This window comes from Pomacea canaliculata, linkage group LG4 (assembly GCF_003073045.1).
Source record: "Pomacea canaliculata isolate SZHN2017 linkage group LG4, ASM307304v1, whole genome shotgun sequence".
Taxonomy (NCBI): domain Eukaryota; kingdom Metazoa; phylum Mollusca; class Gastropoda; order Architaenioglossa; family Ampullariidae; genus Pomacea; species Pomacea canaliculata.
Window position 1 is genome coordinate 12,349,082 of NC_037593.1, and position 12,627 is coordinate 12,361,708.

Below are 12,627 nucleotides of genomic sequence, written 5' to 3' on the forward strand. Positions count from 1 at the left end.
ATCTGAGATTCTGCCTTGAGTGTGTGTGTGCGCGCGCTGTATCTATAAGAAAATAAATTAACCTATTAACAATATGTAGAACCATTTCCACTACGGGGGAATAAATAACACTGTATTATAAGGTTGGTTTTTTTTGCTGTTCAAAAGAAAAGAGGCTCTCAGAGATATATCCGTTCTTACAGCTTCTTACACCCAACCAAGTTACAATTAAAACAGGTTTGTTTCAAAAAATCTTTTAGATACATATAAGCTACATCTTGGTGATCAAAAGCCACAGCATGATTAAAATAATGCAGTTGAACTTCTTTAGCAGTTTAAAATTTATACAAATGAAACGTGATATTGCAAACGAAAAATAAAATCCATAGTAAGCACAGTTTTACATTTGACGGGGAAGAAATAAAAGAAAAGATAAATCATGTTAGGACCAATGTTCATTATGTGATTACATCTATGACCTTATGCAAGGTTGATGACGTCAGACATATTCTCTCGACCCTGAAAGACTGCGACGGAGAGTGTAAGTCTTCAAGGGAGCTACTATTAGAAATATAAATTAGTTTAGCGTGAAATCAGTTGTAAAAATAGGCAGCCACATATTTTATACATATTAGTTACCTATGTACAATCGGAGTAATGTTTCTTAAGTTTTCATAGGAAATATTTAGAGAAAGAGACATAATTTACATACAATAATGATATCTCCCATTGCCCGTTCCGGTGAAAGGAATGGTGGCGTAAGGGAATCGAACAAGGTATTCGGGTCAACTGGCTTATTGATCTTGCTGTATCCAACAAGCACACATCTTTAAGTTGATGTATGTTTTAAATATAGTGTTACATAATAGGAGATAATTCATGAAAAGCTGTACATTTAATGATTTGAAAGATCTGATAATTGAGGTAATGAGAGTGCATCTAATATTACCATGGAAACCTAGAGACAGTTAAATATATATTTCTTTTCGATTAGTATTTATTTAACATTTTGTATAAAAATTACAAGCAAACAAGCTTTCTACTTTTGATTTTGTAAGTTACATATGTTTTACGATTTTGTTTTGAGCATGTAAGTTATCTAGTTTTGTACGACTTGGTTATGGGTTGGAATATTATAGCCTAGCATTAAAAATATATAACCACCTACCTGGATATTTTATGTAAAACCTGACAAAACGTCACAAAAACTTCTGCTACTAAATTAATCCTTATTTATAAGCTTTTCATAATTTCTTTTGAATGGGACCTTTTTATTTTCTTTTGTGGGATCACACTAACGAATGTTTCGTATCAAAGCCCATATATTCAAAATCAGACAACTGGAGTGAGCAAAACCGCACATAAAGGTCTCTTGAATTGAACACATTCCCTTCATAATATATTAAAGCTAATTATTTAAGATGGATGTTAATTAATATTTTATAAACTTATATAAATAATATCAAAGACATTCAGTCTTACATTCACATATGTAGAGAAAACAATGTAGTTAAAGGTTTTCTTGGAATTTCTGTGTCATTAGGAAACAGATTGTTGGAAGTATGTCATACATTCATGTGTTTGCATGTATAGATATGGATATGTAATATATGAATGTGTATATTAGCAGCTATTTAAATACTGTTATTCACATTGGTATTGCTTATTTTCTTGTTACTGCAGCAGCTACTGTTAATACCACTCACAGTAACTATTGCTACTGTTTGCAGACATAAAAGAGCTGTTATATTTACTTTTGTTTGTACAGGTTTCAAGAAGAAGAAAATGAAATGCAACAGCTACCTTGACTGACTGCACTGTGAACCGATTTCAAGTAGAGATGTGCCATCTGTTCTAAAGAATTTTGTGCAATATATGTCCAAAATGGCATAGTCCCAAACCCTCTTGTCTAGTTGAAAATGCTGCTTGTATAATTGTTTGGTTAAGTTTTAATGTTGGCCCTTTTTTAAGCACAGGATAAAAGGTGTATTGTACAGCTGGAATCACTGGATAAAAGGTGTATTGTACAGCTGGGAGTTCAGAACAGTTTTCTGAAATCCAATTTCCCACAATGTCATCACCATTTTCAAGCCTAAAGAAAGGAAAATCACCATTTCTGCCAGGTCACATTCCAGGTCACAGACCTATTCCTTTTCGACATCCTGAATATTCTGAAGATGAAAGCAGATTGCTGGAGGAGATTACAACAAGTATGGCTGCCAGCAGAATGAAGGCAGTTGACCCATTTAAAGGTGGTCTTCCTACAAACTTCATGGATACTTCACCAAACCCATCTCTTGTTGGCATTAATCAAGGGATAAACAATTCTTCAGATCCAGAACCAGGATCCTCCACTCCAACAGATCGAGAACTTATGAAACTCATGATGGCACGTCTTACTGTAATGGAACAGAAAGTAAGTAGAAATGCGTACAGCACATTTACAAGTGTATCCCCTTTGTCATAATATACCCATATTTACACACTCATCATCATCAATTCCTTAATAATGGCCAAGGTGCACCTGAAAATGTCATATATATTGCAACTTTCTCAGTTCAATTTAATTCTCTGGAATACATTAGATGAAAAGCCAGTCCACTCTTGGATGTTCTGACCATCTCTTCATCTGTCTGCCATTTCTTCTGGCATCATGTGTTGCATAAAATCATCTGAGCAAGTCCTAATGATCTTGGATGTGCTCATACCACACATTTTCTTTTTGCTATGAACAGGAAGTCTTCATAGGGCCCAGTTATTTGTTTGGAATCTTGCATCTTCTTATTGATTTTAAGGTCTTTGTAAAAAATATGAACTATTCTTGTCTGGTCTTCATGGGCTGTATTATCTTTTACAAAAGAAAATATTTGCACTATACACTACCTTTACAGTGATTCAAGCTTTATGCATGGATTGCTTCTGTGTTGTTTATTTGTGAATGATTTCATTAAACAAAAAAATCGCAGTGAGTTTGTTCTACCCTACTTTATTCGTAACTCATGAGTATTAGAACTGGCAGAACAAGCAGATATCACTGATCCATAAGAGCAACTATTTTACATGATAATAGTGTTAATAAGTTACTTATATGAAATTTGTATTTTTCTCAGTTTTTAAAGTAATTCTTTGTGAAGTTTGTAACAGTATGACAAAGAATTTGCACAACTGGAAAAAATACTGATGCTCCCAATCTCAAAAACTAAACTTTAAGGGAGATAATCCAACACAACGAAGAATCATTCCTTACTCAGAGGAACGTTAAGCTTCCCTTCAGTATGTTTCTTTCTCCTTCATGACCATTGTGAAAAAGAGAAACCCCTTTTCCATTGAAACCCCTGCTACAGCATCACTAGTACTCTAGAATGGATTGTTTGTCCTCATAAACTTCAGATCATTAATTCTATGCCCTGGAAAAAGAAATGCTAATGCTTCGTTAACCCATCATTCTGTATTGTCATTTTTGGCAATAGCAGTGTGAAACAACGTTTTTATGCAGAAAAGATACAGGATTTTTTATGTTAAACACGCCAGCATCTTCTGATCTTCCTAGCTCTTTAGCAAATTATATCTATATTAACATCAGAAGTTCTGTATATTACAACCAAGGTCAACAGCTCACCAGTAATGATTATGATTGAAAATAAAACAAGACAAATTCATCATACCCTAAAGTGGTGTTAAAAGTTTATTAATGAAGCAATTAAATTTTTATCATATGGATTCAAATCAGAGGCCAGCTTTCATCATGGAGGCCCATAAAGTCTTCAGGTTGAAAAATGTGTTTTGATATGGGAAACATAAAATGCTTTTATATTTTAAAAAAGACACTTTATATGATTAAAGCATTACTATATGTGAAGTGCTCCATGTATATATATATATTTAGAAAAGCACTATATACATATTCATGATTATTATTGTTAAACCATTCAGTGTTGTTTTCAGTAAATTGTTATGTAAAAATTGCAAGTATTTTATGAAGAAAAAAACTTAAATATTCTCAAGGTTAATAAAACTATGTGTCATAAAGTATATTGCTGTTAGTTCTGTAGATTGCAGTTTCTTCTTTTAAAATCCTCTCAAATATAGTTACCAACATTTCCTTGTGATCAAGCCCATTTTAAAGAAGATTGGTAGTATATCTTGCTTTATTTCGCAGGTTCATTCTCAGGAAAGAGAGATTAAAGAAAAAGATCGATATATTAAGGTCCTAGAAGACAAACTTCACATTTTAAGTAAAGCACGCTCTGATTTAAACCCCGAGAATGATGACAAGGAGAATATAAACAACAGTCGACGTGTTCAGGAGCTAGAACAGCATTGTCTGCTCCTACAGCAACAAGTTCATGAGATGGAGACATTCTTGGCTGATTATGGCATGGTTTGGGTTGGAGAACAAGATGATGAAAATGTAGAAGTTTACATCCCATGTGAAGATTGCACAATTCAGGGAAAAGAAAGAGAACATGGAACACAAACTTTATTAGATACCAGTGAGGAGAACACTTTCAAGATTGATTTCAATTTGATCATGCAGAATATTCACGATTTAAATTTGATTGCTGGGGAGGGGGAAGCAAGGGTCTACCACACTGCTGATGGGGCCAGACTAAAGCGACCAGAACCTGTTCCTCTAGCATTTTATGCAAACGGAATGATAATGTTTGACGGGCCATTCCGGCCATACACAGATCCTGCAACTGTTCAGTGTCTGCAGGATATTCTTGATGGCTTTTTCCCATCTGAGCTACAGAGTCGCTACCCTGATGGGGTGCCGTTCAGTGTGCGGGACATGCGGTTCGTATTTTTCCAACCCAAACGAGCTACAGATGTTTTTTCAGGTGTTGGCCAGATACTGGGAGGCGAAGAACAACAACTCTCTCGGCTGGTGCCCAGTGATTCACAAAATGTTTCACAGTATTGCCATGATGAAACACAGTCAAAAAATTCAAGTGTTACATCAAAATTGCCAGGAAGAGAGATGACAGTTGCAGAATTCTTAAGTAAACTGCCAAAATCTGTTGTCAAAGGTGGGAAAGTGATTGATATCCGTAACAGTGTAGGAAACACTTTGACAGGAGAAAGCAGCTCATTCCCTTCAGCTGAAAGACCACAAATCACAGTGGTTGAGACTTCTGTAACCAAAAGCATCCAAAGGACTCTGGCAGAGTCCAAAAGAGAGAGACCCAAAACACCACGTGATGTTACCACCCTTAGAATCAAATCAGAGAGTGGTAACAACACTTATATTGTGAAGATGAGATTCAATGAAACTGTTGGGGATCTGAGAAAATATCTCAACCAGCACAGAGATGGAGAGTCTTCTGAGTATGAAATTTCCTCAACTTATCCTAGAAAGCAGTTAGTTGATGACAATGCATCAATGCAAGAGTGTGGGCTAGTACCAAATGGAGTTCTGTACCTTCGTGCCGTGAAAAAAAGTAACTGACTTTTTGCTGGGCTTGCCTCAACATAATTGTAGATGTCATCCATTTTATATGTACAGAAGTTTGTGTGCATATGTGTGGAGGTTCTGTCATGGGAGCTTCCAGGTTTTTCATGTGTAAAACAGGAATGTCCCTGCTTTGTGGAAAAGACAAGACTGTGTCTTTGTGTTCAGGTGCGCATGTGTCCATGTGTGTGTGTGTGCAAAAGAGATTTGAGTGAGAATGACTGAGAGAAAGAAATAATGAGTAAAAGTGTAATATGCTGCAATTTTTTTTCCATTTAATAATAACTGTGCCCTCTCCACTGAAACTCCTGTGCTATATTTTCATTCTGATCACATGACATAATTATTTTTCTGCTATTTAAGAAAATCAGATGAAAAAAGCATGTATGTTCTTGGTGATGTAAACAGAGAAACAGTAGATAATCAGATGTTTTGCTTAACTTATGGTATGAGTTTATGATTCACTCCTAGATACTTGTAACTGATCCCTTCCTTCTCCAATTCAGTTATTTTGTGGTTTTTTTTTCTTTTGTTTACCGAGACTTCATCATCCATGTGTCATTCTGATTATAAAAATGCAGAGATTATTCACTGTCAAAGAGATTCATTCTTTTGTCTTTGATGGTGCAGAGTTTCGTACAGATCTGTTATAATTATTGGCCTTGAATTAAGTTAATTTGCCCTGAGATTAATGTGGTTGCTAAAACTCCCCAACAACTTTTGGGACTGCCGTATATGCCTATCTTTGACATGGGGAAAGGGATTTTGTTCCCAAGGGTCTCCTGATGACCATCCTTTAAATGCTACCTGCATAAATATTGAATGGGACTTTAGTCCTGTTCCTCTCTTTGATTTGTCGGTGTTAATAAGACTGATTTCCGTTGTTGCTGAGTGCAGGTTTTGGTGCCAGCTGACCTGCGTAAAGAAATATTCCAGTAGTAATAGTGCAGTGTTGAGGCATGTCAATCGTTCTTAAATAAGTATAAATTTTGATTTCAGTTCTTTAGGCAATAAGTCAGAGTAGTATGCCTATTCAATTCTGTTATCAGAACCAAAGACAAGTTTATAGTGTTGTATAGCTCTGGTTGCCTAAGTGAATCTTCCTTCAGGTGTTGATGTTTAGGTCTTTATGTGACATAGTGATGTGGGTGTCTTTCACATCCCTACAATAAGTATTTTCTAAACCAAATTTCCTGGTCCTCCTTTTAATCCATGAATGGTGCCTTGCCAGATAATTTGTGACTGATGAGATACCTCTGATGTATCACTTTCTTTCCTTCCTTGTATTTGCCTGAGTAAACTCTATACCGACCTGAATCACATAATCTGCTTTTGCCATGTAATGTGTTCTTTCTTGTAGCTGTCCAGCTAATTAAAATGATCTTTGACTTGTGACCTTCTGGTATATTCTCCTTTTCTATATTTCTCATTCTCAGGAGATTCAGTAAGAGCTGATGAAAATGTTTCTTAATTGACATTTTGCCTTATTTGTTTGTAAATGAATACATAATTTAATTGTGCGATTTCATTTTCACTTGTGCATCTACTTGGCATGCAGATGTTCTTGAAATGCCTAAAAAAGCAAAAGTGTTTGCCTATGGATTTTATAGTCCTGAGATATATATATGTGTGTAGCTTCTCATGGCATCATTAACCTAACGAGGAAGGAGATGCTGTTTAAGACTGATTTCTGTGTTGGCACTTCAAATACAAGTTTTATAACTTTCTCTGAAAGCTTTTAAAATACATTATTCCATGGGATTTTCATAAAGCCACATATGAAGACAATCACTGTTGTGTTGGTGTGGTTGCCTGTCAGCACTAGAAAGACAAGATACCCATTACCAAGATCCATACTTCTTTGGTTTGTTCATTATTTACTGAGAATTTACATGTCAATTCTGCATATAGTACACTAACAATGAATGCCATTTTCTGCAGGTTGGCATCATAGTATTTGCATCTTCACAAAATCCAGGGCTCTACTAATCACCATTCCTTTCTCAGAGGATTGTTTTTAAGGCCAGTCATTTGCTTGATTTTTCGTCTTACACATTTTTGGTGGATGTTATTTTGTAAACTCAGCAGCCATTTAAGCAGCATGTTACATTGGTAGACATCAGTTTGCATGGAGATTTTATTTTAGCACTTTTGTTTATAGATTTTTTTCATGGGGATTTTAAAGGGTGTAATTTATTTTTGATGGATAAAAGGCCTCCTTTAAGCTGAAAAAGGAATTTATCAGTATTATTAATGTTTTTTAAAACTGATTATTTGGCTGTGCATACCAGGGCAAAATTTACCATCATTGTTGTAAGAGAACACAAAAAATAACTTAACTGATGCTTAGCATTAGAGCACTCCTGTGATACACAGTTTAGCCAGAATTTTGTGATTTCATTTAAAAGATCTGTGATGACACTGCTGAACCAGAAATCCTGCCGCGTTTTTTGTTGGTTTATTTTTGAATTCCACTCTCCATGTGTATACTTTAATTTTTTTTTTAAAAGAACTTTTTCTCCCTTTGTGTTTTTTGTTGTTGTTATCATCAACATGTAATGATCACAAAACTGCAGGATATTATGTGTTCACTAAAATTGCAGTAAAATATAACTGACAACTTTTTTTATGACTCCAAATCATCCAGCCACTTAAATTTAACTTGTCATGGTCACCTGATTATTTTGATGAGGGGGCCTAAAAAAAGTAAAAAGTTAACTTATGCCGTTAAATAAAATTTGTTGGGGATAAATTTTTCTTAATAATGTCAGGAACTAACAACTTAAGTTAAAGTATAGTATTATGCTGCAATAAAAGTAGTATGCAATGCACCAAATAGGGTCTATGTAAATTTTTTTTAGTAGAGATAAGTATATATATATATACTGTACATGTTTCTATTTAAATGACATAAAGAAAAAGCAGAAAACACTAGGGGGGAAAAATTGACATTTTCTATCCTGGTAACGAATTATTTTTTCCATATTTTCCACACACCGTAAATTTCGGGCTATTAACCTCAATTTTTCCCCCCAAGCTTAAACAGTAATGCAGCTTTACAGATTTTTCGTATTCCAAATTAATTTTTCAATGAGCTCCATGTTCAAGTATTAACTGTCTGAAGCACACCCTCCCACTCCCCATCATAACAAATCATAACAAAATCGAGATGAAATGACTATGATGCAGCTTTCATGTATATATTTGCGGCTTATATAAACAGGTGTGCTCAATAGACCAAAATTTACAGTAATAATCAAATAAAGGATCACAATCTAACTTTAGTTAGGTCAGTTTTGAACAGTGTTTGTTTTTTGTTTTTTTTTTCAATTATTTACTTCTTTAATTAACCCCCATATTTTACAAGCACGTACAATAACTTGTTGTGAAGTGATAATCCATGAGCTTTTTCATGTACTAGCTGTGAAACAATGGTGGAAAAAAAGGCAGAAAATATGCACCTTTTTGGTTCCCTGTAACATTTCAATCAAAATGTTTCAGCAGCGGTCACAATCAGAATGTCAGCACCAAGATCTCTTTTTATATTGTGAAAAGGCAGTTGTGTCATTATCTGAAAGAATTTTTTTTGTTTCCCTTCATGTGGCTCTCATGTTTATCTCATGAAGCTGATTTTATGTCACTTTAGTGTGATGTTGTGATGAAGGAAATGTGATGTTTAGATGTAATTTGCTTGTTATCATGCATGTGAATCATTGAAATGCATTGCAACTACATTTTAAAGTAGTTCACAAGAGCTGCTACAACAATTAGTGTACAAATGTATGGGCATGGTCCATACCCATGCTACTATTGCTGGTAGCAAACACTCCTGCTTGTACAGGTTATGCTTGTTTTTTGTTTTTTATGAATTCTATGTAGTTGACATTAGAGTATGAACATGTTGATGCTGTTATTTGTTTAGGTGAGTTATAGAATTAATATATAGATGTTACATATAGTTATGGATGTTAATATTTGTGTTTATAGCCATATGGAATGTGATATGTTAAAGAATCCAAACCTATTACATCCCATTTTCCATGTGCATTAAGTGTTTGAACTGTGATAAAGATTGAAATTAATGAACTGATGTTTTTTCCCTGTGTTTTAGCATTGCAAAGTGTGCTGCATACAAAGTCTTTTTGTGTAACAAACATGTTTGAAAAACCCTGTTGGGTATGACTGTAGGCAAATCTGTGGCCAGTAATGAATGTATATTTAAATCCCATCTAATTTGAACCTTTTTTCAGTTTGCTCTTAATATAATGTATCTTAAAGCCTTTCTAGAGATTCTGAAAATTATGTGTGTGTGTGTGCATGTGTGTGCTTGTTGGCCAGCTGGCTTGACAAATTGCATTTGGTCTCCTCTAAAGGGAATTCTGCATTTCTGCAGTAGCGTTTTGAATCTCTTCCATTTTCCATTTTTTGCGAAAGAGCTATATATTTTTGTATGAATTGTATATTGTTACAATTGATTTTGGGATTTAATCGATTAACACTGAGGGTGGTTAATGGATGGGGGAGAGAATGTAAGAAGAGAAGGTTTGGTTGTTTTAGTATTGTAAATGTCTTTTGGTATTTATATGCCATTAAGAAATAAGAATGGTTCATATACACTATTCACTTCAAATTAGTATTTTAGCTTGCGCGAAATAATGAGTAACTTTATAAATCAAAGAAAGTTAAGTTTTATTTGGTAGGAATATAAGCGGCTGGTAGAGGTGTGAGTGAAGGGAGGTGAAAACATTTCAGTAAAATATAATTAAAAGGAGATGGTAGTGGGGGTGAAATAGACTTTATAAGAAAAGTTTGAGAGGTGATGAAGGAAGCTGAAAACAGAATGTTGAGGGAGAGTAACAGAAGAGGAAGACATGAGAGCATGCTGCTATCCTTGGCCTGTTTCTTGTGGCTGCTGTCTGTCCCAGAGTTGATGCCATGCCTGCCATGCTAAGGAGACAGGTCATGCTCTGTCTGTATATGACAAGTAGCACCATGAATGTGTCCTGTGGTCTCGCTTTGTCAATTGACGACTATTTTTTTTAAAATGATCAGACCATTATTCCAAGCCTCATGCCCTTCCCGTGTTTCAGTAATGCCCAGCTAAGCTGCAGGCTTTGCAAAGCTGGGCCTGCCTTTTAAAGTCTATACTACTCAAAGTTAACATGGGACTGGCAGTCTAAAGCAACCAGTGTGTCCTATAAGCCAGTTTTTTAATTGTTTTTTTTATGGTCAGCTTTTTTGACCCATGTATCATGTTTTTTGTTTGCATTGCCTGGATGTACATAATTTTTTTCAATGGTTAATAATAAAATACTAAACAAATTGAATTATTCAATGTAATAGTTCCTTATTAAAATTTACTTAACTGTATAGAAAATAGGATTCTTTCTGACATTTTAATAAATGTAATTAATGATTGCAATGATCATCCTTATAAATGCATTACATAAATGGAACAGTTCTGCAAAAAATGACAACAGCAATAATCAAAATGACAAGGAAAACAAAGTTTAACAAGTGATATTACCATGACAGTCTAGGTTTTAATCTGTTCCAATCATGTTATTTATGTTTTAGAGTGATGAGGAAAAAAGACTCAGTTTGATCATTATTTGCAAGTATTGGTGTTAGTTTATAAATTTCAAGAGCCCATGTGACTTTAGTACTTTGTCACACAATACCTCACAGACCTGAGCAATGTACAGCTAGAACCTGAAACAGTTAACAGTCTTATTTAGAGATATCGTTGTGTTTTGGTAAGTTTGTAAAGCTTGTCAAATGTTTTACTTTCCAGTGCTAATTAATTTGTGGAGTATGTATAGCATGTATTCATGTGTGGATGTAGGTATGTATGTATTTATGTTCATAACTTTTGTGCAGTAGTAAAGTTGCTATCATCCACTCACATGTTGCATGTTATTTAAAAGAACTGTTTTATTTTTGTGTTGTAAAGAGGCCTGTACTGTTTTATGTATGTAAAATAATATCTGAACGGGTTCACACTTGTACATCAATGGTGGTGTAAGAGATATAGATACATATACAAACTATCAGCTAAAAATTACTTAGGAAAATCTGAAAGCTGCACATTTTTACCGTTTTAGCACATCCAGTCACTCTAGACATTAAAAAAACATCAGACATCCACATACACTTTTTCACTTCAAAAATATTTTGAATTGAAACTGATGTCACTTGTTGCTAACATGACATATCTTGGTGGTGGGTGGAAGGGGGACAAAGGGAGACTGCTTGAGCTACTGGTCCAGAAACCTCCTGTCCTGCTGACAGCTCAATCTGTTGTTTCCTGTGCTTTTGGCCATGAATAACCCTGATGTATTTCCTTATGTTGTGATACAATTAAAGACAAAATAGTCTGCATTTTTCTATTGGGTTATTTGTTCACAAAAGCGTAGTATAAATGGTTTTTCTAAGTGCTATGAAGCAAGGAAATTGAGAGAGAGGGGGGCAGGAGTGTATGTAAGTTAAAACATGAATTCATAAAACATTTTTTAGTGTATGTTTTTTAATGTCAGGGAAGAGAAAAATGTTTAAATGTAACACTGACAAAACAAGGAATGTGAAAGAATGTCTAAAATGCCTGTGCCATATTCTCACTGACAATAAATCAGATATTTTTTTATTTTAATGGATTTGTTATTGGTAAAACTAAATTTTCATTGCCATAGCTCATGATACTAGGGGTGCAGAGAGAAGTAAGCAGCAAACAGCAAATCTAGATGTTGCAGTTGTCAGGTTTCATGTTTCTTAAAGAGAACTATTTTGAGAAACACTAACTTTATCATTTATGAACAAAATTGTAGATCTAAGTGCAGATATCTAGTTCACAAGTTTTTAACAGCATGACTTATTTGTAGCACAGAAGTGTCACTACATACAAAAGCCTGTTGGAGAACAACTTCTGGTGCTGACATATTTGCTAGTTTTCTAAACAGCTGATCTTTGGGACTGAAATCATGGTTAAGGAATTTAGAATTTTTTTTTTTAAATCACTTGGCTACAGGGTATGTACAATTATGTTTTTGATTGTGATTTATGACTGGTTTTGGGGACTGGTGAAGTCACTGCTGAAGACAAAGGGCTAATGTTCGTTATATTCAATGACTAATCATTAGTCCAAATAGAACATGCAGTACTTATTTCATTTGTATTTTATGAAATACTAAACAATGTTT

General features: G+C 34.5%; 1 protein-coding gene across 4 annotated transcripts; it reads left to right on the forward strand.

Annotated features, from left to right (window-relative positions):
* Window positions 1-432: 432 nt before the first annotated feature.
* On the forward strand, window positions 433-11,812 carry LOC112562643 (UBX domain-containing protein 11-like). Of its 4 annotated transcripts, none has more exons than XM_025236019.1 (3): window positions 433-520; window positions 1,748-2,395; window positions 4,139-11,812. In XM_025236019.1, the coding sequence occupies exons 2-3, from the start codon at window positions 2,051-2,053 to the stop codon at window positions 5,426-5,428; spliced, it is 1,635 nt and encodes a 544-aa protein (XP_025091804.1). In that variant the 5' UTR covers window positions 433-520; window positions 1,748-2,050; the 3' UTR covers window positions 5,429-11,812. The 4 variants fall into 4 exon arrangements, with proteins under 4 accessions (XP_025091804.1, XP_025091801.1, XP_025091802.1 ...); XM_025236016.1 differs by lacking the exon at window positions 433-520 and adding an exon at window positions 552-818; XM_025236017.1 differs by lacking the exon at window positions 433-520 and adding an exon at window positions 552-755.
* Window positions 11,813-12,627: the final 815 nt, after the last annotated feature.

Bases quoted from the DNA above. Each gene is read 5' to 3' on its own strand.
- LOC112562643 (XM_025236019.1), top strand. From the start codon at position 2,051: ATGTCATCACCATTTTCAAGCCTAAAGAAAGGAAAATCACCATTTCTG. The intron at 2,396-4,138 runs GTAAGTAGAAAT...TTTATTTCGCAG, and splicing joins TTACTGTAATGGAACAGAAA to GTTCATTCTCAGGAAAGAGA.